The sequence below is a fragment of the Antrostomus carolinensis genome, unplaced genomic scaffold (genome assembly GCF_000700745.2).
Source record: "Antrostomus carolinensis isolate BGI_N321 unplaced genomic scaffold, ASM70074v2 scaffold3562, whole genome shotgun sequence".
NCBI lineage: Eukaryota > Metazoa > Chordata > Aves > Caprimulgiformes > Caprimulgidae > Antrostomus > Antrostomus carolinensis.
In genome coordinates, this window is record NW_010297413.1 from 1,231 (window position 1) to 28,115 (window position 26,885).

The window sequence follows — 26,885 nt, forward strand, 5'->3', positions numbered from 1 at the left end:
GGTGAACAACTGTACTGTGCATCACTCATATATATATTATTATTATTATCATGACTTTTTATATTTTATTTTACTCTAATTATTAAATTGTCCTTATCTCAACCTACAAGTCTCCTCACCTTTACACCTCCAATTCTCTCCCCTGTTCCCTGGGTGGGGGGAAAGGGAGGCTGTGTGAGCGGCTGTGTCGTGTTTGGCTGCCAGACAAGTTAAACTATCCCACCATCCTTACTTGATATCTTTGGAATTCGGATTTGTTCACTGCTGCTGCCGTCGCCCCCGTCGCTGAAGGGCTTGATCTCGACGATGTAGTCCTCGTTGAACGGCAGGGAGAGCTCCACGGAGGTTTTATTCGTCTCTATGACCGATGTGCTGCTCTGCCTGTTCCACCGGTACAAAACCTGCGGCGAAGGGGAGAGAGAAGAGGAGGCAGAAACGGCAGAGGTGTCCATTGCCCTAAGGGTGTCTGGATTTACTGCTGCTCTTTTCCTGCCTCTGATGCTCAGACACATGGGCTGGTCACAGAGGGACCCTTCAGACCAGAGGGTTTTTGCTGGGGACGCACAGCAGCGCAGCGGTGATGGAACCTGGGTGGGGAGGTGACACTGGGAGGAAGGCGATGCCAATGTGCAGCAGAAAACACAGCCCCAGTAGAACCCCTCAGCCAAACCTTTAGCTTGATCGAGCTAAAATAAATCCTAACGCTTCTGTAGAGAGGCCAAAACTTCTTATTACACTTCTTCAGGAAACCGAGTTGGGATATTTGATGTGGTGCCACAAACGGCTTCCCAGAATTATTGGCTTTTTTGAATTACTTATAAGATTTGGGAATTCTACTAATATTGATCATAAATCTTGACATAAAATATAAGATTTCCAGGAAAAAAAGAAAAAAAATGAGAAACATTTTGCTATGATTCAGGAAAGAAATCAGTCAGCCTGTGTTACCCTAGCAGTAAGTTAAAAGAGGACTTTTTAGAAACCCGATAGATGGAGTTTGCTTTTTCAGGGTGACGAGTCTCACTCGCTTTCAATTGACTTCTTAATTTGATTTTCAAACCTGAATACGCAGTGAAAAGTTGGTCCAAACTACTGAGGTTCGTCTGAGGTTTTGACTAAAAACCCTGAGGCATTGCTTATGTTGATAATCCGACACAGTGCACCAAAGACACTTGCAAGTTAGTGCAGAGATTCAGGAGCTGGCACAGGTCTGCAAAGCTGCCGCCGCCGGCATTTCCGATTGTGAACAAAATACAAAGGATGTCCAGATCCTTCAGCATTTCAAGCCCTGGTGGAAAGCGTCTGCACAACTCAATGGCTGGCAATTGCACACCAGTGTCTTCTTTGGGTGAAATTAAACCCTTGTGTAAGGTGACAAAGCTGAATTCGTCCCAAGATTTCTCTCCAGTTAAATGACACCCCACTAAAACTGCTCCTCATGAGGATTCTCTTTCTTTTCCTTTTGGTTTTGCTTTCTGAAGAAAATGGGAGCTATTAAAAAAAAAGTATTCTATTTATCAGCCATTAAGGAACCAGCTACAGCCTTCAGAAGGTTTCCACCAACAGCAGGAGAGTCCTGCAGGTAGAGCTTCAGAGGGAAGGAGCAGTGAAGGTCCATGGGCTGAGACCTGCACGGGTGAGTAGCCAGCAGAACATGGTCACTCTACATGGGTATGGCCTCTGTTTCTGGAGGAATGCTCCAGTTTAAACCTGGAAAATCATGCAAGTCCCATGAAAAAAACCATTGTCTGGTCTTACTATAAACTCCAACTTGACCCTGGATTAATGGAAATGTTCCCTGTAGCCCAATCCCAGAATCCAGCGACAGCTGAAGCTTATTGAGGACTCACTGCAGGGCCTTGGGGTGCTGGGGGAGGTGGTGCAGGGAAATGTTGTCCAACCGCCTGTGCTGACAAAATACTCACTTTGTAGCCTCTCACTTCTGACTCGTTGTCCAGCGCTTTCACTTGATCCCAGTTCAGTATGATCTTGGAGTCGGATGAATTCCATATGATGTTCCCAGGGGGCTGACTTGGTGCTATCATAGAATCATAGAATGGTTAGGATTGGAAGGGACCTTAAAGATCATCGAGTTCCACCCCCCCTGCCATCAGCAGGGACACCTTCCACTAGACCAGGTTGCTGAAAGCTATATCAAAACAAACACAGCATTGTATTACTAAGGAGCACTGTTTCCCAGTTGGATCCCTCCCAGTACCAATGTGGCTTCCATCACCATAGCTGAGCGTGCCCAGACCCCTATCGCTCTGGGAAGCTAATGAGCTGTTTCACTGATCTGTGTCCTCAAGGTCACAGGAGATGTGACACAACACAGTGCTCTAAATGAAAAAAAGATCCAGTCAGTTGCTCAACATGTTTGAGATCAGAAGAAAAAAGCCCTCTTGAATGATGAGATAAATATTTCATTTTCCTGCAGAGCTGTGGTTTCAGCTTTGCACGCTCGGCTTCCTTAACGTGGGAAGAGCCTTACGGAAAAAAAATAAATAAAAAATTAAAAAAGGCTGGTGCACAAAAACCTTGTGCACAAAAACCCAGCAAAGACAAGTCTGACAGCTCCTTCAGACTCAAGAAAGCTTGAAAATGAGAGAGGGGATCGCTGGTAGAAGCTCTCTCAGGCAAGAGCCACCCATCCTCACAAACACTCACGTGGCTTTTTGGTGGTGACGTTGACGGCGGCGCTGGAGGGGCCCATCCCAGCCGTGTTGTACGCCCTGACTGCCAAGTGATACAGCACGTTGCCTCTCAGGTTGGTGACTCTTGTAGACGTTTGGTTGCCAACCGTTCGAACCCTTTTTGCGTTCTCTTCCTTTTCATCGTGTCTCCAACACCTGACCTGAGGAGCAGAGCAGGTAGGTGTTATCTGCAGCTATGGGCTGGCAGCACCTCGGTCATTTCCAGTGCTAATTCTGGTGCTTCTGCCCAAAGTGCAAGTGCCACATGGACAAATCCTGCACTGTGACAATCCCTTCTCGTTCCTTGCCAGAAATCAGCACGGCTGCAGTGTTGCCACCCAGGACCTCAGGTGTTGCCTGGCCATGGAAGCACATTCACACAGCTTTCCCCCAGCAAGCTCTGCTCTCCACTTTCAGCCAGAGTACATAAAGAAAAATGCATAATAATTTATGATGTGAGAGGAATCTCTGGGCACTGAACAAAAGGAACCCAATACACCACAGGAACCCACTCGCCCCATGGCATGCAGGAGCAGCACGGCAGCAACTGCCTGTGATGCATCTCCCCATCTCCTGAACTCTTAGTACTGAACGGAGGTCGCGTTGCGTTTCCCATACCTCATATCCCTGTATTCTTCCTTTGTGCTGGTTCTCCCGAGGGGGAGCCCAAGAAACTTCAACATCTGAGGCAGAAAGACTTCTGGCCAAAACAGTGGTCGGGGCTCTCGTTGGCTCTGGGTAGAGGAGTTAAAAATAAAATTAAGAGTTTTCAGTTTTACATTCAATTAGTCCCAACCTTCAAGGGAATTATTTTCTTCATTGCACAAGAAAAGAGGCAACAAACTTCCACATTTCAAAACAATGGCCTTTAGCCAGTGCCAGACAGCACCGCTCCTCTGCTGAAGAAACAGTAAAATGTCATTACTAAACTCAACCCAGGATACCATGTACTGTAATTAGGACAAGAGGGAACATTTTCTAATCAGTGGACATTAATTCATACTAAATCTCAGCAGAATTCTTTCCAGATTACATATTACTTTTCCATTAATATCAAAAGATTTCATTACGATTAATGTTATTTTAATGACTATCAAAAGAATTAATCACGGCTCGACAGTCATTGTAAGTCAGAGCAAGGATTAGGTACCAAAGGATACGTCAAGGTGGATACTAAACCCTTTCAGACCCGGTCTGAGGGTGAGGGAGAGGCTGTGGGGTGGGCTCCTGGCTCTACCTTCCTCTGCCGAGTAGACGACTGTCACGGGGCTGAACGACCCTTCCCCCTTGTTGTTGTACACCCCGACTTTAACTTCGTAGGGGGAGAAGGGCGGCAGGGTCTCGTTGCGGAAGACGTATCTGGCAGCATCCGGGGAGGCCACAACGGTCTGCATCCAACTCACGGTGCCAAAGGGGCGGAAAGCCACCACGTACCCAAAGCCACCTCCGTTCTGCAGCTCCTCAGGCACTGTCTGTGGGCAGGCAGACCACAGGAGAAACAGCACTGTCATCAACAGCACGCGTTTATCTCCCCGTCTGCACACTGGCTATTGCTCTCGGTCCTTCTAAAGCTGCTGTCCTGAACAGCATTAGGGATGGGAGGCGGCTGGAGTCCTACTTCACATCTAACCTGAATTCATCCCACCCTGTCTGTTACAGCTTTGCTGCTCCCTGAGCTCCCTGTAGTCAGCATCTTCTGAAGATGCTTCACCCAAGACTTAATTCATCTTCCTAGGCGCCCACCTTCCTTTACTGACTAGATGAAGCCTCCAATAACGATGCAATTTTAGGTGCTGCAGTGACTCAGAAGCTGAGGTTTGGTGGGGTGAACCAAGGACACGGTTCCCACTTTCCCAATCCACATGCAGCTGCTCTCACATCTTTGGAATCACATGTGAAGCCCTGAAGAACACATCCTGGCAATGTCCCAGCCAGCACGGGGCTGGTGGCCCATTGCTACACAGTGACCCAGAGCACGTCACCCCATATGACGTGACCTTTTAAGAGACCGTGATGGCATGGAGCAACTTGTCACAAACATGATGGAGAAGGGCAGGTAAGTGCTGGGTGAAACAACCTGTCACTTCCAGGTAACAGCTAGAAGAAACAACCTGTCACCTCCAGGTCACTTCTGGACACTCTGACACTTCCTACTCTCAGCCCCTAAAAAGCTGCATCAGAACCCAAAGTGTCAATTTATTAAAATAATCTGTAATTACGAGCCACTCTCCCACAGATGTCCATGGTGCTTAAGCACTTGCAGGGGTATTTTTTTGGTGACTGCTTCTTACTCTCTGATCATAAAGCTCCAAAAATACAGCAGACCATAAAGAAAAGGTCTCTGGACATTTAAAAGAATAAACTGACTCTTCTGTCAAAATACAAATTACATTTTGTGCAAATTACAACTCGACTCGACGGCTGATGTTCTTGCCATGTGTGTTTTTGAAACATATTGCAGTATCTTTAGGAAACAGAGTGTAGCTAATTAGTCCAACGGAGGAGGAAATTTAGCACGTCGAGCTGTGTGGTAAGGACAAAAACCCATTTATAGTTTGTTAATAACCTTAAAAATATCTCTGGCGATTCATTCTGCCAGCTTGGTCAGAAATAGCGCTAAGTGGAAGTGTTAGCATGTCTGGTGAAGTTCATTATTAGGAAAAATATGCCAGCTGCATTGCATCGTAACATGAAAATATGAGCAGACAAATGACTAAAGTTCTAACATCAACTGCCTTAAGGAATATTAGACATTTTTTATCTCTGTGACTCCTCTTGCTGGCTTTTGTTAGCAGCAAGGAAAGGCAGCAATGTGCAATGTGTTGTGCTAACTCTTAACTATGTGCTGCCATATAACCCAGCACATGGACAAGGGTTGGAGCTTGGGAGCCAAGCACGTGCCAAGCCTGGTTTCACAAACTCTCTTTTATCCCTCAGGTGGTTCCTGCCCATCTGTGTTTTGCTGTATGGGTACAGACGTGCTCAGAGCCAGGCAGAGCTGAGCTCATGTCGAAGCAGCGATGAAGAGCCCGTTCCCCATGGTCCCCTGCACAGCACTTCTCTGCTGGCTTCCTCGCATGGGCACCTGGGATGGGGAAGGGGTGTTGCTCAATTTTAATACCTGGGCTATTTTATCACACAATCTGGGCTTTTTTTACCACAAACCATTTGATATCTGGCATCTGGGGTGAGAGGGCACATCTAGATTTGAATTTCTCTCCTGCAAGGGTTCTGAGGCATTGGAAGGGGTTGCTCAGGGCAGTGGTGGAGTCCCCATCCCTGGAGGGATTGAAGAGTCGTGTAGACACAGTGCTGAGGGACATGGGTTAGTCGGGGGCTTGTCAGTGTTGGGTTCATGGTTGGACTTGATGATCTTAAAGGGCTTTTCCAATCCAGGCAATGCTGGGATTCTGTAGATCAAGATATTAATTTTCCTCTTAGTTTGGACTCCACTTACCTCCCAAGTAATGACCAGCTCAGACTTGCTCCCTCCACCACCACTGACATTAGCTGGGGTCACTTCAGGAACTGCAAAAAAAAAAAGATGCAGAAGATGCACTTGGTGACTTTGAAACCAGAAAAGTGCATTGAAATGGAACAAACCGACGCAGCAACAGGACTCTGCTGGCCTTCTCCTGCTGGGTACCAGAAATGCTGTTAGGAAATGACTAATTTGCCATGGCAAATAGCACATTAAAAGTATGTCAATAATAGTATATTAAAAGTATGTCAATTAACTTGTGTATTCAGTCACTAATTCTTTAGTTTAAACATTTATCTTCCATAAAAAAGGCTTTTATTTATTTTTGTCTCATATTCTGTTCCATTACAGGCTAAAAGAGAACAGAGGAGCCACCTACCAGGGGTTTCCCCATAACTGAGGCACATGTCCCTGCAGCCACCATGCTGAGCCTACACCTTGCCATGACCCCTTTCTGCCAGATCAAAAGACAGGGACAACACCAAGGAGCATTAAAGTTCTCGAGGTTTGTAGCTTGTGCTGAAATCCCTGAACACAGGCACTACTGAAGATCATAGAATCATAGGATGGTTTGGGTTGGAAGGGACCTTACAGCTCATCCAGTTCCAACCCCCCTGCCATCAGCAGGGACACCTTCCACTAGACCAGGTTGCTCAAAGCCTCATCCAACCTGGCCTTGAACACTTCCAAGGAGATCACCCTTAAGCTGTTCCTGCAGCAGCCTGAAGACAGTGTGGTTCCAGAAGGCAGTGGTGTGTCTGAGACAGAGTCACAGAAGATAGACCTTCAGTAAGCCCATTAAATGATATAACCCATAGGGCAGCCCAGGGTGGTTTCTCCAAGGTTCATGGCCCACAGGGACAAGGTCCAAGTTACTCTGAGAGCCACAGAACCTCCCAGCACCAAGGGACTGCCAACTCTCCAGCTGTGAAGCTCAAACTCCTGCTCTCAAGGTGCTGTAGTCTGTGCTCTAGAGTTTCCATCACACTGATCGTGGGAAAGCAGAGGGACTGCTCCCAGAGTTCATCTCTCTCATAAATGGACACTGGGCAGTATTTTCCAAAAACCCTGCACAAATACCTCTTTTTGGAAAATCATTGCTTTCTGCAGAAAAAGGGGATGAAGTCTTCCTATACATCCAGGAGTCATGGAGTGAGCAAAAGAGCCCATTAGGAGCTTCACAGCTTCTACTGCCTGTTCTGTGCACACAAATAATGTGCTACGAGGGAGGAGAACAATGGGCATAGAAAGTGCTCCTCAGCTTCCTCCAATACAACACATCCATTAGCACCAACAAGCATTTATTCAACAAGACTTAACTCAGTTGCCCACCACTACTTACGAGCTTCTTCAGTTCTTCTCTTCTCTGAAGGTCTGCTGGGTTCTCCAATCCCAATCAGGTTGGCAGCCACAACTCGAAATTCATACTCAACCCAAGGGTTCAAACCCACCACTGTCGCTGTGAACGTCCTGCCATCGATGATCTCTGGAACTAGGAGACAACCACAGGTCAGGAGCACAACAAAACCCATTAAAAGCTGGAAAGGCTGCTGAGAAAAGGTCCTTAAAATACCTTAAAAGTGAGGGATTAACATATACACAAAGCGATAAGGATGGATAAACCTTTCCTCATTTCTCTAACCTTTTGTTAACTGCAAAGAAGTCAAAGAGGCAGCACCAAAACATTGTGCTTTTCAGCACCGAAATTCCTGCTATTAAAGGGTTTCTCCTAAATTGCCACTATTTGAAAACAAAGTTACGAGACAACAGGTTGAAAGGCTTTTTATTTTTCTCTTTTGAAAACACAGTGTTCCCTTTATTTAATGGGTACCAGAAAAAAATTAACCTCTGACAGGATGAGCAATTACATCATGGGATTTTCCCCCCCCCCGCATCAGGAAAATAATTCTACTTAAAGATAGGCCAGATGACACGGTCTGTCCCTGAGGGATGTCTTTATAGACCACAATTACTGCTGTATATCTCCAGCGCGGCAACAAAAGATAGGAATTCATTCTGTTTTCTCTTAAACATTCATGAGAAAAATGGATGAGTAATAGCACCGGCCGGACCCTAAATCTTTGACTTGCCAAACTTGAAACTAGTTAATAAGACCAGTGCTCTGCTGCCAGAGAAATTGCTTTTCACTTCAGGGTGCAGAGCTGCTCTGCTCAGCCCATGCGTGGGTCCTGATAGATGCATGTTCCATCAGTGGAGCTCTTCAGGGAGCAGGTGATGGACCTACCTGTGCTCACCGCTTGCCATCCCACCGAGAAGGGGGTCCTTGCTTGTACGACGTACATTGTAATAGGGCTGTGGTTGTCTGCCCCTGGCCTCCAGGACAGTTGAGCGGTGGTGTCGGTGATTTCATCTATTGTCACAGCTTCTGGTGGACCTGGGGGACCTGTGGGAAGAATTACAGGAGAGTGCTTGGAGCTTTGCTCAAGGAAGGAGCACTCTGATTTCCTTCCCTTGTTCAGGACAGAGGTTACAGAGTCCCTGCAGAGGAGTTAAGCCCAACCCCAGCTGTGGTTTAGCAGCTCTGCTTGCCTAGATGAGACTGGGAGGCATGGAGGAGATCTACAAACCCATGGAGGAGATCCACAAACCCATGGAGGAGATCCACAAACCCAGAGCTCACCAGCTTCACTGACAACCCGATTTTTTGGCTGCAGCTTGGATACACCCAGAGGCTAGTGAAGAATGAAGGACCTGCCTGTAATTAGCATCATGTCTGAGTGTGGACCAGTATTTTCTATTTCACTGAGTTCCTTCTAACCAGTAAAGCACTGTAGGACATATTGACCAGAGAGAGGACCTCTCCTGTATCATATGGCCACTGCTGTCAATTGTGGTACTTGAGGTGAAGTCTCTCCCCAAAAGCACCATCTCAAGTTAACTCTTCTCTTGTAATTCATTCTTTGGGCTAAAATTATTCTCATATGACATTGAGGGAGCTGGACATGTTTAAATATCTAAAACACCCTGAAACCTTCCAATATCCTGTCTTTAAAATGAAAGTTTCAGTAGGTCTAGCCAGATTTAATTTATCAGAAATTAAAACTTTAAATTGTTTTGCTGGGGGGGTGGTAGCCACATGACAGAGCCTCATGAAGCAGTCAGCTCCTTGGGTCCCTCACCACAAGTGACACCAGGGAAATGAAATTTCATCGGATCCATCACAAATTACTCCTGCTGCTTGGCAGAGGCTGAAACAAGCTGTCTTCACTTCATGTCTTGGAATAACCATGGTTATTCCCAACCTTTCAGAATACACTTCTTCACAGGGTGCAGGCTAGAGTAGGGCAACAGAGGGAAAAAATTATCAGTTACCAAGTTACCAAATATTTTTGGGCTGCTGATAAGACACGTGCTTCTCCTGTTCTGATGGTGTGAAGAAATCCCACCCTGGACAAGTGGGCTGGTCTGTGTGTATGGTGCCAGGGGTTACTGCTGTGTGCTCGTGGGATGTCCATTAACACAAAGAATTGATTTTTATTCCAGTATCTAATATCTTATTATTTTGACATAACTCCAATATTTATCTTATTATTTTGACATAACTCCGATATTTACAAAAAAACCCCCTTCCAAAATAATTCTGAAGGCTTTATTTATGCACCAGGTTTTCCCCTGCCTCTCCAAATCCCACAGCTCAGGGATATTTCCCAATTTTTATGCAGCCAGTGAGACGATACAGCACAACTCTCAGCACAACTCTCAGCACAACCCTGGGACCGCTGGCCTGGATGGAGATGTCCCTGTTGGTATTTTTTAAAGAGTGATAAGATCAGTATTTTTACCATCATCAAGGGTCATTTTCCTGTGAGAACTTACTGTTCCTCCTGTTTGTTTACAGAGTCAGCACAAAGGAAATTACCTAACCGAGGTGCCCAGCAGCCCAGCAAACATGTTTTGAAATGTTTGTGCAAAAGGAAAAAAAATCATTTAAAAAAATCTGAAATAGTGGTGCAGCAAAACCCTGAGAGTCAGTGTAATGGGGAGCAACCTCCTGGGGAGAGAGTGGTGGCTTTGGTGCCTCCAGGGCCCAGCTCTTTGTATGGCACATGGCTAAGAACATCTGCATCCATAGTCCTATGGTGGAAATGTGGTAAGCGGCGTAACAATATTATGAGGATAACAGGAACAGCCAGCTACAGGCAAGGACACATTTCTCAATGGAAGTTCAGGACCTAACCTTGCACGTTTTACTCTGGCACAGCTTTGATAAAGAGGAAATGTCTCGTTTTTCATGCTCTTCTCCTTTCACTGAGCTGCCCGAGAACTTTTATGACATGGAGAATGTGCAAACTGTGATTTCGCTGGGGTCCACGAGAACTGAGGGTACCAGGTACAGAGCAGCACCAAATTTTGCTTTCCTGAAAGCTAACGAGCAGGGAAATCTAGCTCATATTTATTGTAAGGGTCTAGGCTCAGGTTAACTAATTGCATCTCTGTTAAAGTCATACTTACAGCTCGCCCATGGGTGGTAATGGATAGATCTTGAAGTATCAGTGAAGAAACCCAGCTCTGTTTCAGCTAAAAACCAGGACACTAAGTCATGTTTATTCTAGAAAAGGAACAATATTGCTGGGGAGAAAGGCAGTCGATAAGCTGGATACTGGTTCTGCTGCACAGTTCATCAAACAAATGAGCTCAGCTGGTGCAAGTTTTGCATTGAGGACAGGGACATGTACTGGTGTGTGTATCTGTGCCGTGTGTCTGTTGTATGAGAACATACACATGAAAGAATCTTTATGTGCACCAACTGAAAGCGTGCTATGAACCCCAGCGTGTACTTAGAGCTTATTTCTTAGATTAATTACAAAATGCTGGGATCACAGAACCACAGAATAGTGGGGGTTGGAAGTGACCTCTGGAGATCATCTAGTCCAACCCTCTACCAAAACAGGTTCACCTCAAGCAAGTTGCTCTAGGGATCTCAATGAATGTCTCTAAGTCCAGGAATTGTCTTCCCAGCAGCAAAAGATATGGGGGGAAAAAAAATAATAAAAAAAAATTTTACAACAACAACAGTAACAAAATTCAAATACCTCTTACAATCAGGTCTGCAGCAGCCGATAGCTTGTCCACACTTGTTTGCACCATGCAGACGTACTTCCCAGCATGCTTCAGCTGGATGCTTCTGATCATCAAATCACCAGCTGAATCCTGCTGATAAAGTCGGGAAAAGTGGTTACAATTACTTTTTAATGAGCGCTAAACATCATTATCACATGAAGGACACTGTGACTAATGGATTTACTTTACGCTGGCTGATGAAAACTTTAGTAATGCAAGCCGTGGCCTGTTCAGGTTCTGTGAGCCTGCCTTGGAGATAAGAGCAGGAGCGTTGCTGGAATGATGGCTCCTACAAGGGGCAGGGGAGCTCGGTTTGGGGCTGTTAAACAGTTTCTCCATTAAAACAACGTGACAAAGCTTATGTAGGACAGGTTCGCTCACATTCCTCCTTTATCTCTCTGGATATCCAATTTATAGCCTCTCTGCTATTCAGATGCCCAAGTTGTGTCTACATCGATTTCCTAAGTGGAAACCAGCCCAAATTATGAGACATCTGCAATAGTTTCACGGCTTTGTATTACGGCCAGCATTCTGATTGCCCGGTGTTTTTGTGCTAAAGATCATGAGAACAGCACTCTCTGAGGAAATCTTGCATCACCTAACAGCAGTAATTTGTTTTCCAAACGCCAAGTGCATGTCTGATTAACTGTTGAATAGAACTAATTATGTTTCTGTATGTATAGGAAGCTGAAAATTCTCTCTCTAAATTTTTCTCCAGACACAAAGCACTCGATACATTAGAAATCTCAGAGTAACCTTGTGCTTGTGGCTTTCTGACTGAAGAATATTAATAAATTTGTAATTTTAGCTTTGCAGGCCAATCAGGCGCAGTGGCCGGGAAGTGCTGTCGCTGCTGCTGTGTGCCCTAGGCACCAATCTTTAAGTGTGTCTTTTAATGATTTTGGGGGTTTTTTTTAGGGATAACAGCAAAGCTTGTAAATTGTATTTCCTTTTCCTTTCAGCATTACATTTCACTCCTGACAAATGTGGACACGGACTGCCAGTGTGCCTGAAACCCAGCGGAGCGTGTGGCTGTGAAACCTCCCTCGGAGCAACGTGCAAAACCCTTCCCAGTGTGAACACATCATTCACGGGAGCAGATTTATGTCATGGCATTAAACAATTCTACACCAACTAGAATGAAGTGGCACACTGGCAACGTTTATCTTCTCAGTTTACAAGACACAAAATAACATGTCCTACCATTAACTTCTAGTCAAATTAATTCATTCCATTAGTAGCCTCTTTCTATGTTACCCACTTTTATCACTGTGAGGAGATTGCTTTAGTATTAATACTTACCCCTCCAACTCTTTCAAAGTGATCCCCATCTTTTTCAAAGTCTATCAGGTGTCCATTAAACGACCAGGTAAACATGATATCTAGTGAGTGATCGTGAGATACCTGACAAGGCAAGACAATGCTTTCTCCAACAGTGACATCCATGCTGAAAGGTGGCACCGTAACCCGGGTTGGATCTATAAACGACAAAGACAAAGGAGGAAAAAAAACCCCCCATTAATTCTGTCCTCCTGAGAAATGGAGAGAGATGTAGAGCTGAAAAAGATCCCGAGCAACCTACCACAACCACAGCATCACCACCAGAACTTGAAAAATTTGCAGTAATCACTTTGGAAGGTCGTTAATGCAACAAGTGAACTAACACATCTTTGATTTTATCCTCCAATACCTTTCTCTTTTCATTAGATCCAAAACACCATTAATTAATCCTCCAGAATCCTCTTTTCTAGCCACCATCCAGATGAACAAGGAGAAAAGAAAAGGCTAGAAAAGAGTGTAGCAGATCTGAAAGGCTTGGTTAAAATTTTTGAAAAAGCTTTGATATCAGAGATTATTTTATTTGAATCTTCTTACTTCAAAGAATTGTTTCACAGCCATGTATTGCTCACCATGGTTATTAAAAAAAAAAAGGAATTTTGTTATTGTTAAATTAAATGCTGCCTTAAGAAAACTCTCTCAATGGAAAATCTCCAAAACTGGAATGAAGAAGGATATATTAAAAACATGAGTGATAGCTGCTTGGACCTGGAAAGGGAAAGATTCGACTACCATTATTGTTGTACACTATGTTTATTGAAAACTTGGTGTTTCTTTACAATACTGGCCATGTTCTCTGTCTGATGGATGGTTCTACATTTTAAATTCATGTAGTTCTCTCTGTCTGAGGAGGGCCCACACAAAGAATAAATTGAAATGATGAATCTTTCACTCCATGGAAACCAAAACTCTGCCCCAATAAGCCAAGTTCTGTAGTACTGGTCAGACCAAGGGGTTGGGGGGTAAGATGTGGCTCTGGGTGTAGTAACTCCTCTGCCTGACGTGCAGCTGATGTGGGTCAGTTAATAGGTCAGACAGACTCTTGAGGACCTCTGAGGTCTTACAGGAGATGTCACTGACCTGGTGAACAAGAACTAAGCAAATATTTTGAGGAGGTGAAGCAGAAGAAAGGTGAGAAATGGCATTGTCCTAAACACAACGTTTGCAAGGGAAAGCCCCCAATCCTGCAGGTATCTGTGATGTAGCAAATTCTGTCTGTGAAATATGGGCAGCAGCACCTATCAGCTCCACCTTGGGCTTCAGGACTAACCCCTTATTCACAGCTGGAGTTCACATGGATCCTTTCCCACTGGTTTAATTGTCTATTTTTCACTTTAGTCGTGCAGTACGAGCAAAATGGTGGCACAGAAAGATGAGCCATGACACATTATGCAGAGTTCAGCTCCTCATCTGTGCCTGTGAATTCCCTCTGCCTTGGAAGTTAACATTTGTCTTTCATGCCTGTTGATAAAAATGCCGTAATTTTTTTCTTACAAGGCCTCAGAGGAAATGAAAAGGAGAAAAAATATTGCTTAACAATAAGACCAAAAGTCTGAAAACCATATACAGATAGATATTTTTGCTTATTCCAAAAGTCTATTCTGCACAGCTGTCATGGTAAAATACTACGAGCATTATTCATTCTCTGCTACATGAAACCAAAATCCCAACTACTTCTTCCAGAAACTATTGTCCAACTGCTTAATTCTCTGCTCAAATAATAAGGACACAGCAACAGAGGCACTTACTGGGCAGAACCTACTCACTGCAATTCAGGGGATGCAAAGCTGTTCCCGGGTTTTCAAAGGCTTCACCAGAAGTGTGCAGGAGGTAGTGAAAAAGATTTCATCGCTGACTTAAATAGGCTTCAGATCAAGTCCTCAGGGACTTGGCTGTATTACCTTCGACAGATTTAATTCATCTCAGGTTTGGTTTCAATTCTAACAAAATAGGGTAACTCCTAGCAGAACCACAGTAGATGTTATGAGGCTTAACTAATTAATAAAACATTTTAAGTTTCTCAGGAGAAAAGCAGTCTAAGTGCAATTTACTAAAATATTGTTTAATTCTTGCCTAGACTGATGACATTGGTTTTGATTATAACTGATGCATGAGGATTTTACAATCACTTGGGATTGCTACTACTGAAACTCAAGAACACCTGGAGCATCCCAAGCTCAGGATGCTACAGAAACACCCACATCTGCAGTGAGGTTCAGACACAGAATCACTTACTGAAATGCCTTTCAGCATCAGAAGTTCATCCTCTGCCCTGCTCAAAGCCCATATGAAATATTTATGGAGGATATGACTCTGAGATGAAACGGCTACCTCCCACAAAGCCCCAGGCTCTCCAAGAGTCCCATAACAACCCATGTAAGCCGTGGTCCTTAACAAGTGTCAGCACCAAGGTTTTGCTGTAGCTCACCCTCGCCTCCATGGCACTCTCTGCAGGAAGAGAGAAGTCCACACCACAAATCTGATTCTTCCTGTTGCAAGAGAGAGAGTTGGGGCTGTTCAGCCCAGAGAAGAGAAGGCTCCAGGGAGACCTTCTAGTGGCCTCCCAGTACCTGAAGGGGCTACAAGAAAGCCGGGGAGGGACTGTTTACAAAGGCAGGGAGTGACAGAACAAGGGGAAATGGCTTCAGACTGGAAGAGGGGAGGTTTAGATGAGATATTAGGAAGAAATTCTTTGGTGTGAGGGTGGTGAGACAGTGTCCCAGGTTGGCCAGAGAAGTTGTGGCTGCTCCTCCCTGGAAGTGTTCAAGGCCAGGTTGGATGAGGCTTTGAGTAACCTGGTCTAGTGGAAGGTGTCCCTGCTGATGGCAGGGGGGTTGGGACTGGAGGAGCTGTAAGGTCCCTTCCAACCCAAACCATTCTATGGTTCTATGAATACATGCAGTTCATGGAGACATTAAGAGTGAAACATGGGGGTTTGCTAAAGACCTGCTTTCCAGAGCAGCTTAGCACAGCTCCTGTGGACATGAGAGGAACTGCAAGTGCCTGGTGCCTCCAGACCCTCAGGTCTCAACCTGATCCTGTCAAGAAGTGCTGTGATCTAATAGCTGAACATACCAGGTTATGGGAACGGCTGACACAGCATGGTGAGAGCTGATGCGTGGGGAGGGCTCTGACCCAAGCCATGCTCAGCACAAGCACGAGCCCTGGCAAAGCACTTTACAAATCACCCCAAGGAGAATGCTTACCCATCTCTTCTCAAGGACTGGGAAAGCTGAAAAAAAAACCAAAACCCATCTCCTTCTCCCCTGTTAATAACCCCAGCAGAGCAGCAAATGGAAAATGTTCTTCAGGAGCCAAGTGAGGGCAGCCGAGTGTAGACACACCTTGGCGACAGGCAGCCGAGTGGGAAGCAAAATTATTACATTTGCATTTTCCAAACCTTGTAACATCGGGCACTTTTTAATTCATGGCAAGTGCTTTAATGATACCAAAATCAGGTTGGGTAGTGTCCAAGTCAAAAATAAATAAATAAATAAATGTTTGGGTTTTTGATTCTGAGCTAGCTATTCATTTATTTATGGTTCATTTGCAAGGCAAGAGAGGCAGTCTGAGGAGACAGATACCATGGGAGAGCTGATCTCAATACTCTGTTACTGTCCTGTCCCCCCTAAATGCAGGTTATTTTTCTTAGATGTCTTTACTTACTAAGGGCATTAATGCCAAGAACAGTTAATTTAGAAAAAAAAAAAAAGATTGTGATTTTGGTGATATTTTGAGAATATATTCACCTCTGGAGCACTCTGGTACATTTTGAGATAGTTTTAAAAATAAGGCTGAAAGATTTGGTTGGAGATAAGGGGTAAGAATTTCTATTAGCAGCATCTCCCCTTACAGCTGCCTGCAGGTTTCTGAGCTCCCCACAGCAGGAAGCAGCGTCGGGCACTTCCCATATCTCCTGGAGAAAGAACAGACACAAAAACCAGCAAAATTGTGCTGGGTCACTTCTGAGAAAGTTCATCTGAGAAGTTTTAAGAGGAGAAATAAGTGAACACTTGCAGGGGATGAAAAGCCCTCTGTCTTCAGGAGGTAAAATAATCTGGATTTTAGTCTCAAATAGGAAATAGGCAAAAAAATAACTGCACTGTACGTGCAAACACATTCAGTAGGTGTCCTGGAGGAAGAGCAAATGCAGTGAGAGCAGACATGAGCTGGGCTTGGCTTTGCTACAGAGCAAAAGGGGACCTTTGTGTCTTTTCTCCCAAGGAACAAGTGACAGGACAAGAGGAAATGGCCTCAAGTTGCACCAAGGGAGGTTCAGGTTGGATGTCAGGAAAAATTTCTTCACTGAAAGGGTTCTCAGACACTGAAACAGGCTGCCTAGGGCAGTGGTGGAGACCCCATTCCTGGAGGGATTTAAAAGTCAGGTAGATGAGGTGCTCAGAGATCTGGTTTAGTAGTGGGACAGGTACAGTTGGACTCGATGATCTCAAAGGTCTTTTCCAACCAAACGATTCTGTGATTCTTTCCTGCCCAGGGGCAGGAGCAAGGCAGGCTGAGGTGTGGACTGTGTCCTCTGCAGACTGGTTAGGGACTGTCTGTAGGTGTCACTGAAGGCTCAGGGAAGGAGGAAAGCTCCTCTCACCCTTCCTTTCACACCGGTTTTCAGGAGCACACTTTGTGTGTGACAGAAACGGCCTTTTTTGGTTTTCTGTGCAGTTTTCCCTGCATGTCTGCCAGGCCAGCAGCTCACTGAGGGGCTCAGCTTGGAGCTCCTTGTTGGAAACGAGGTGGGCTGAGCAGTGTGAAAGCTCATGGGGATGGTCCTCAGCTGGAGCAAACCCACACGGCCAGTTCTGGATGCCACTGCCATCAGCCCCGGGCTCCCTAGCAGGGTGCTCTGAGGCTCTCTGAGCTTTTCTTACCTATTTTTTTCCTGTGTTACAGCCCTTGGTTTCACTGCTGCAGCAGATTGCAGAAAATTGGGTGTATTTCTGACTGATTTAATAGATTTAGGTTTATATTCCAAGAGATTTAAAGTAAGTTTTCTTGCTAGCTTTCAGTTTGTCAGAAGAAACAGAGCTGAGCAGCAGCTCTTGTCTGTAGGAAGGCTGCAATTTGTCCCTTGTCCCCTGCTAAAGGGAACCCGTCATTAGCTGTTAGTGCCGCCTGTCTCCTTTCGGGAAGCTGCGATGCATTTCCGAGCTGCAAACCAGCAAGGGCTGCAGACACGGTGGGTACAGTCTGAGGGTAACAATTATCCATTCTGAAAGGAAACCATCCCGCCCTGATTTCCTATTGATTGGGTGTCCATTAGGAGGGATTACTTGTTTAGGGTAAACAGCTTTGCATGGCTGCGTTGGCTGGTTGTAGCTCACGCCGTGCTATGTTGTGTCATATTGATCTGGAGGACGTGACACAGCGGCACACAATCTGCAGTGGCACGATATAAAGTGACATAAAATGAATCAGAGACTGACACTCAGAGATAATATTATTATTATTTTTATTAAATAGGTCAGTCCAGAGCATATGAGTATCTTTTGAATGATCCAAGAGGACCAGGGCAAAGGAAGAAATTATGTCACATATATTGTCCCCATCAGCAAGATTTCAACTGACCAGAGGGTTTTTTCCACCTAGAGACAAGCTGACCTGTCTGCCTTAGATGGTACTTGGCATCCCATTTCCAAATGTGCTCCTTTCCAGTTTGGCTCAGCTGTGTGCTCTGCTCTGCAGGGAAGGGATTCAGCGACGCTAATAACCTCAGTGCCTTTCATTTAAGGATATCAAAGTGCTTAGTAAACAATGAGATTTGCTTTGCCAGCCCTGGCTACTAAAGGGCTATATTTTACTATAATAAAAGATTGAACTGTAACATGCTCAGGAGATCCATCTCCTGTTGGCCTCAAATTAATGGGATTGAGCATCTCAGAGACAGATTTTTTTTAAAAAAGATATAACATCAGCATTTCCAAATCTGGTTTCTGAAACCTGCGCACCTAATCTCTAAATGCTTATTTCGACACCTATCCTGGCACAGAGGAGCAGGTCAAAAGAGAATGAAGAGAAGCAAATACTTGGGTTTTGACATATTGATCCATGGTAAAAAAAACCCATGAAGAAATCAGAACTCCCTCCCAAAATTTAATGGTGTCTTCAGACTGTTCTACTTAGAAGAGAAATTATCCAAGATCTTGCAATGGCTTATTCCTTCCTTTCTTCTTTCAGCCTTGCCCATTTCACTTTATTCAAGATTTGTTTGCACTTCCATGCTGGTAGGTTTGGTTAAGGGAAGCAAATGGAGATTTTGTACAAGATCCTCTGTTGAAGGTCTGCAGTTCATATCCCTCTCCCTTCTAGTCTTTTGCCTAAACAGGAAAAGTCCATTGTAAATAATCATGGTTTTGGAGGGCAAAGTATTGCAAACGGACACAGTGAAAACTGCAACAGCTACTTATGGATAGAAAAAACATGGTCTGGTTCTTTAAATGGAAAAAATCCCACCCAACAGTTTGTTTTTGCTGAGGGATATGCACGTTTTCTTCAAGTACATAGGAAATATTAATATCCCACCTATTACACCCAGAGGACATGTCTGAGTTAAACAGCAGGGAGCAGCTTAGATGCGTAATGGCCAGAGTGGCTGCTGCAGAATTCAGGGAGGACATTTATTCCAGGCTGGACGAGAGAAGCCCATATAGACCAAAGACATTTCAGCACACGAGGCTGTGACTCTGCGCCGTGGATTGTGATCGGAGCATGCCAGGGCATCTGTTAGCTGCTTAATGAAAGTCAGTGTGGATGACAAGGTAATTTCAGGTTCAAGCATGAATGCTCAAGTGCAAGAGTTTATGTTCAATTACCAGATGCTTCAAACAAGCAGATAAGACAAAGGCAAGCGATGCCAAGCACACATGGCCACATCCAATGCCAGAGAAAATGGTCAGAGCGCTGCTTTTCCTCAGGTTGAATTGCCATTCACCTTGCTGATCCTCCTTATGTGGTCCTAGGCAGATAAGCAGTAGTTTCAAGTTTGATTAACCATCTAATTACCTAATTCTCTTAACCAGCCATTAGCGTTACAATGCTAAATATCTAGCTACATTTTTCCCTTATCTGCATAAGCCATTTAATGTACAAGATTTAAAAAGAAGTTTTTCTTGTAGATATCCTGTAACTCGAGTATTTGGGACTCATTTCTTTCTCTTTCTGGAATACCAGCATGTTTACTGTTTTCATTTTGCTTTTCATCAGAGGGAGTTAATAAATGCATCAATGTCCTCTGTTTGCAATGACATTTTACATTATTGTATCGATTTCAAGGCAAATCATGTCTGGAGATAATAAAAATCAATCTTGGAAGTAGAATAATCTGTTTTCTATGAGCAACCAAAGAATCAAAGTCCAATACTTAAATATTCAACTGTGCTCTAATGTTTCTTTCTCTTCTATTTGTGAATGAAACATTTATCCAAGACCATAAAGTCAAAAACATCTGAGCCTTGACGACTTGCTGAGCTTCGGGGTGCTCTTAGTGCTCTTGGCAAGATTATACACTATAAGAAATGCTGAAGAGAGGAAAATATGACCCTGAACTAAATAAATTAATAACCGGTGAATAACTAAACACACAGTATGAATTAGCATAGCAAACTCCAGCTGCCTTAATAGATTGATTGAGGACTTTATGGGATGTGGCCAAAATGAAGATTAAAAAGAAATGGGGAAAGATCAAGTATTTACAATATTTTGGCCTTTACAATATCACAGATGTGAGCTGTGATGAGTCACATATATGCTTTCAGGAAGAGGGGTATGGCTCTTACACCACTATCACTCTTCTGTTCCCTATAATCGGCTGTTATACACGTGCTCTCACAAAAGAAGTAACTGATTTATAAGGCACATTTCTTAACAGAAAATTTGGCAGTGCTTAGAGCATCCTCTGGTGTGTACTGTGCTAGCTCAGCCTAATAAAATGCAATCTTATTAAAAGCAAAAGGGCCGCTCTCAGTTTAGAAAAGAGAATTTAGGCCTGAGATTAAAGTAACTTTTCTGATTTTAGAAATATACATGGTTAGTGGTCTATATCTTCCCATGTAATCAGGCAGCACCGATCTTGGGCAATGAAGGCAGCGATATGTGGCCATCTATTTAACGGGGATTAAGGAAAGGAGGGCTGGAACGGTTGACCTTTCCTGGAAGAGCAGAGGCTCTGATTCAGCAATACACTCGGTTGAGCTGGCCATTTAGGACACGCTAAAATTGCTTTCCTGAAAGAGGAGCCATACCTTGTGGTTTCCTTGGCTTCAATCTTGCCACATCAGAACCACAGCAGTGTGGGGGACATGCAATTATTTTTAAATAAGTGCTTCAGCACCTCACGTGAGCCCCTTTCTCTTAGGCAGCCTCTTTTCTAGCAGCATGGGCAAGGTTTTTTTAAGAGGAGAGTTTAGATGTTGTTCCTTGTGACTGCACTCCTAAGCAACCTGTCCATCCAGCTGCTGAAGATCCACTTTCAAGAATGGCAGCTTCCTTCTCAGCTTCATTCAGAGCTGAACTGAAGTTGAGGTACAAGTTATTAACTTTATTTCTTAAACTGGCATTGAAAAAGAGCTTCCCACAGATTGAAAACTGTCTAAGCTTGATGTAAGAGTCACTCTCCCAGGAATTAATGTCTCCCACCTCCCAGACAGGGACCAGGCAATCAAGGGATTGCATTTCTGCATACTCAAATATGCGTTCTTTGTGAGGCTGAATAATAAATGAAGGTTAATTTAAATCTGAAAACACATTAAGAATGGAATTGTATCAAAGGCTGCTGGGGAGGGATGTGCCATTATAGTAAATTCAAAGACAAAATATATGAAAATATATCCACTCCACTGAGAGTACACTGAGTGTTACTTAAATAACAAGAGGGCACAATACTTCATTTTAACCTCCATTTTACCTAGTGCAATGCAATCTTATCAAATCAAGCTCTCTCCATACAATTGTGACAAAGAAAATCATACATAATGGGGTCTGGAAATGACAATCAAATCTGTCACTCATAGAAATGTGTACTTGCTCTTTATAGCAGCATGCAACAGCGCCTGATTACACCACAAACCCCAAACATCCCTTCTCTCTCTCCTTGCATTTCAGACTGAAATAAAAGCCACTTCACTTCAGAGGTGCCTTAAATGAAATCGGTAAATTTGACAAACGATTGAGCCGTTTGTGACATGCTTTATAGATAACCCAGTGAATTCAAGGTGTCACCTTTTGTGGGCTATTGATTGCAACTAGCTGATATCTGTCTTTTCAAGTATGGAATAATCTACTGTCATTGCAAAAATGATGGCCATCTTACAGAGAAGGTTAATCAGATACAGGAGAAATCATATCTAATCTTTGATAAATTGCAAGTCATTCAAGGATCAATCACCATTCTCCTTGTAACACAAGCCACAGGTAATTGTGCAAACCTAACACCACGCAGTTTGCCGTGCAGCCCATGGCCACAGTGGCCAGCAGCATTTTGCCCCTTTGAACAGTTTAGCCTGCTGAGGTGGTTGAATTACGGGGCTTTTAAATAGGTTTTTGAATATTAACCACCATAAATAAACAATTTTCAAAGAGAAGCAGAGCAGCAATAATACAATATGCAGGCATCCAAACTGTGACGTGATGAAGTGACTGACATGATCTTTGCATTTTTGTGGTGCAGTATGTGTTTTATGTCTTTCCTGTCCAAGTTCTTTGTCTGTTATCTACATCCTCCGCATCAGGACCAAGATGTTAGGAATTAGCTGACATGCAAGAATAAATCCCAAATTAAGAGTCATTAGGAATGGATGCTTCTTAAGTTGTCAAACTTACAGAATAGCATGAAAATCACTAGCTGGACTTTCCAGCTTCCCAGTGTATGATTCACAGCTTATCCGTCCTTAATGTCACTGAGATCAAGGCTTGCATGTGTCATGAATGTCTTGGGATAAGCAAGTCTTGGTGTACAGGTCATTTATCAAGCAGCCCAAGACACATTCAGCTTCCCAAGGACCTGGTGTGAACACAGGCCATCAACATTCATATTGGGAAGGAGAACTGGATGGGAGCACTTACTGGTACCTCTGAAAATAGGAAAGGTTTTTACTGTTAAACTAAAAAACCAGGAAAATTTCAGATTATTCTACTTCATTTTCAGTATGTTTTAACTTGTTAAAATAAACCTTTGCACTAAAATGTTCTACCAATATATTTACCCACAGTTAGTAAAACCCACATACACGGTATAATACAGGTATCTGTATAAATACCATTTTATACAATAATGTAATTTGCAGGAAGACACTATATCTCCCTGTTCTCAAAATTAATACAATTATTTCTCAGTAACATACAATACCTTGTTATTGTAATCAGACTTTACTTGCTAGAGTCATACACACACCCAGATGTAGATAATGTCACAGTATCATTCTGGTACACATCTACATATGACCTAAAGTACATTTATTTTCATTATTATGCATGTGTGGCTGCAGAATAAGAGCAGCACCGGATCTAAGATTTTACTTCTGTTCTATGAGGCTAAAGATCTTGCTGCAATTAAAAGGAATTTAGAACATGTATGAATTTTTTGCATGCTTTGTCAACTTCATTGCCTGGCCACTTATGGACAGTGACTGGAGAGACTTCATAAAGGTCAGCACTTAGAAACATAACTTGGGTATCAGAAGTAATAGTTATATTTAAAACCATGAGCCTTATGCTGCACGTCAGCAGAATATACTGAATATTTCCATTGCTAATTTGCTTTGGCCAAGGTATCCTGAGGGATTACCCCGCATGGATGGGGGAAACTCTTACATCCACAAAAGAACAAGAGAGTTTTGTCCTTGCTAAATCATTTTCATCAATTTCCTCTAACTGTGACTTTCTAGGTTAGGGAGGCAAAGAGCTGGGACTTACTGAATCTATGCTCATTATTAAATGTAAACAGCACCGGGGACAATTCCAAAGTCAAACCTCTGACATTTACCAGTTTTACCACTTCTTTACCACTACTTTTAAAATACAAACCTGTTTCAGTTCAGCATGCTCTCTGGCTGCTTCCAGATGTCTTAACCCTCAGGTTGGGTGTGTCTGTGCTGTTGAGCCCTAATGAGCAATCAGGATTTACTCTAACTTTCCTCATTTCTAATGTACAATTCCTTTTTGCCTTTCCTCCCTTCACCTCTTCACAGATTAAAAAATAATAATAAAAAAATTCTTGACACAAAGCAGGCTATCAAGATTCACTAATTTTAGTAAGTACCAAATATATTTGTTTAGTAAGGAGTTTGGCTCTCCATTGGAACACACAACTCAAGACCCAAGAACAACACAGACAGTTTCCCACTGGAACTCATGGCATCAGGAAAAAGGGCCACCTCCATTTTCACCACAGAGTGTTTATCTCCTGCTGTCAGTACAATGGCTTATCTGCTGGGTGGGTTTGCTGTATCCATCCTGTGAATATCTTCAACCAAAGTATTTCTCTAAAGCAGCATCCGCTGCTACTATTTTATAATTAGAATATAATTAGTAGAAGTTCTCGCAAATAGCTCCCATAGAGAAATGACTCTACCACGCAAAAGAAAGATCTAAAATTCCCAAGCTATCTACAATCTACACTAAAAAGAAATCTGGGCATTTCTCTAGTGCCTCAGGAAAGGACATCCAGACAACAAGATATAATTAAGAAGTTGTTACACAGCGGGCAGAATGAGGCATGACAATCTGCAGGCAGGTAGGGCAATCAATTATGCAAACAACTTTTTAAAATTTATTTTCAGTTTCAAAACAATCTTGTCAGGCCAGCTCAAAATGTCAACCTCAAATAAAAAAATCAAACTTTTAAATAAACTAAACACTTAGGAAAAAAAAAAAAAAAAGATGTCACAGGTAGCACCCAATTTTCTTCCATTTGTAATTATTTTACAACAAAACTGAAGTAACTGTTTAAATAAAATGTTATTTCAAATAGAAAATGATGCCTCTAGTTAATAATTATAATGCTGAATTCTTATTCAAGTTGTACATATAAATAACAGAAAAGTTTAAGTCTATTCAGGGCAACTTGTGGAAAATACACATTATCAAAAAGTACCCAAAAGTTTAAGTCAAACGAAACAAAGCACAACAGCACTTATACAAACCCAGCTATAAACCTCAGGAACTTACAAATATCCAAAGGACTGAGTCAGGGAAAAGGAAGAGAGGGGGATGATTTCAGTGCCCTGCAGCAGCGTGCACAGAGGCAGCACATCCAGACCCACCGGCTCACACAGGGCATCCTGGCACAGCCCGGCCAGCAGCCACTTCAACACAACTTTGAATATTTAGACTTTGAATCACAACCAGATGTGAACAATTAAACTTAACAGAATTCCACCAAAAAAAGAATTAGATAAGCAGAAGAGGGGGCAGAGTACAGAGTGAAGAGCAATGCTGCTCTGTGGGGTGAAGGCCAGCACGAGTGACAGGGAATAAAACAAGCTTTCCTCCTTATTTTCTGTCTCACCTTCAGCAAGTCATTAAAAGTCTCTGCTGCCCTATTTGCCCAGCCTATAAAATGGAAATAAGACCTTTGTTATAAACTGTTTTGTCTTCTTATCCCACTGTGCACAGCAGATATTTTTATTTAAGATTAACTTTTTCTTGAAACCCTGTTGAGATGTTCATCCTACCACAAGCAAGACTGAAGCCCAAACACCTATTTCCGAGCAGATCAAGTGACAGTAAGAACAGAAACCACAAGAACAGAACCAACAAAACAAACCTTGAAAAAAAAAAAAAAATATGGGCCAAAAAAGATCTAAGTTGTTTCCCCATGAAGGCAAGATGTCTCAAAGTCCTGTGCTCTCTTGCAAGGGGGACTGATGTCTCCATGTTCCAATTAATTAGTGACACACTGAGAAGGCAAAGCCTTCTTTTGAGGGACATGCTACTGTTCTGTTCTCTCGCTAGTTGAGCCTGGTACTGATGCTATGGGAAGGGGCAGGATGGAGGCAGGATTACATGTGAAATGAAAATAACAACCTGCAAGATCATCCTGTCATTATAACTTGCTCAAAATCCCCAGCTCCTACTCTACAGAATAAATATTCAACACAGAGCATCATTAAAATTGTCCCTGACATTTCTCCTGTTAGATGGCATTTTCCTTCAAATTAGCTACGAATTTTTCTTATGTAAATAATTTCAAAACAAGAATCAAGATCCAACTTGCAAAGATACACACAGAGAAGAGGAGGAACAAATAGCACGTCAGTGCTACCATCTCTCCATCCAGCCTGGTTTCAGGGATGGACGACTTTGGCCCCGAGCACACAGTTTTTCCCAGGCTTCAGCCATCATCTACAATATTTCTCCACTCGTGGCTGTCTGCTGCAGGGAATGATGGTCATTGTCAACTGCACCAAACAGTTTAGTTACCAGGACTAGTGGAGTCAGGCTTGGATTTTTACAGAGACTTTCTACTGTGCACTTAGACATGAAAGGAACTGAAATTTTCACTGGTGAAATAATGCTGACTTCCTAAATAAACTCCAATAAACATTATTATTTAGATATATTCACAACCTAGCTACAAGAAAACACAGCACTAAAAGCGACAACTTCAGGCACCAGTTCTTCACCATACACTTAACTTCAAACATAACGAAAGCAAAATTCAAATTCCAAATGTGTGTGTCACAGCAAGAACCAACCCAAACCATGGCAAGTGAATTCATTGAGAAAACTTCCTGTATTTCAGAGTCAACCTGCTTTTGAGTCATGAACATTCGTATTCATGTCATTCCCAAAATGACTGGCTTTAACGCTGTGATACAGCACACCTAGAACTTCAGACTATTCCGGTGGTGTCTGATATTAAACTCTCTCTGCCATCACAATTTTGGTATTAAGACAAGGGACTCTAGTCTCCACATTAACTGTGATGGGATTGTGCATAATCTTACTTAAGTTGCATTAAAAGAGAGGAAAATCAGGTCCCAGGAGTCCCTAATATTGCAACCACCACCTCATCATGGTTCAAGTCACACTCTGATATGTCAAAAACCATCACTGGTAGTCTTTATCAGTGTGCTGCTTGGCTATTATTATCTGATAAGCAACTTCGAGTAACCTGTTTGCAATCCAGCTAGGCTCAGGGAGAAAAAAAAAACCACAACAGCTCAAAACATCAGAAGTTTGGTTCTGCTAAGCTGCTTCCAAAAATGCTTCTGAGAAAATACACAAAAGGATTGATATTTCCCCAAGTACTGACCCAGATTCTTCAACACTCTGACACTTTT

At 43.2% G+C, this 26,885-nt stretch overlaps 1 protein-coding gene across 1 annotated transcript in view; it reads right to left on the bottom strand.

The window, feature by feature from the left end:
- Positions 1 to 223: 223 nt before the first annotated feature.
- The window catches only part of LOC104520412 (contactin-4), a gene marked incomplete at both ends in the record, with an annotated part of 38,626 nt that continues 11,964 nt past the window's right edge, over positions 224 to 26,885 (bottom strand). Inside the window, 10 exons of the mRNA XM_010162097.1 lie at positions 224 to 401; positions 1,926 to 2,038; positions 2,668 to 2,854; positions 3,312 to 3,427; positions 3,931 to 4,165; positions 6,151 to 6,221; positions 7,517 to 7,666; positions 8,420 to 8,578; positions 11,229 to 11,346; positions 12,559 to 12,734. Coding sequence (XP_010160399.1) covers positions 224 to 401; positions 1,926 to 2,038; positions 2,668 to 2,854; positions 3,312 to 3,427; positions 3,931 to 4,165; positions 6,151 to 6,221; positions 7,517 to 7,666; positions 8,420 to 8,578; positions 11,229 to 11,346; positions 12,559 to 12,734 — 1,503 coding nt within the window. The remainder of the gene's footprint in view (positions 402 to 1,925; positions 2,039 to 2,667; positions 2,855 to 3,311; positions 3,428 to 3,930; positions 4,166 to 6,150; positions 6,222 to 7,516; positions 7,667 to 8,419; positions 8,579 to 11,228; positions 11,347 to 12,558; positions 12,735 to 26,885) is intronic.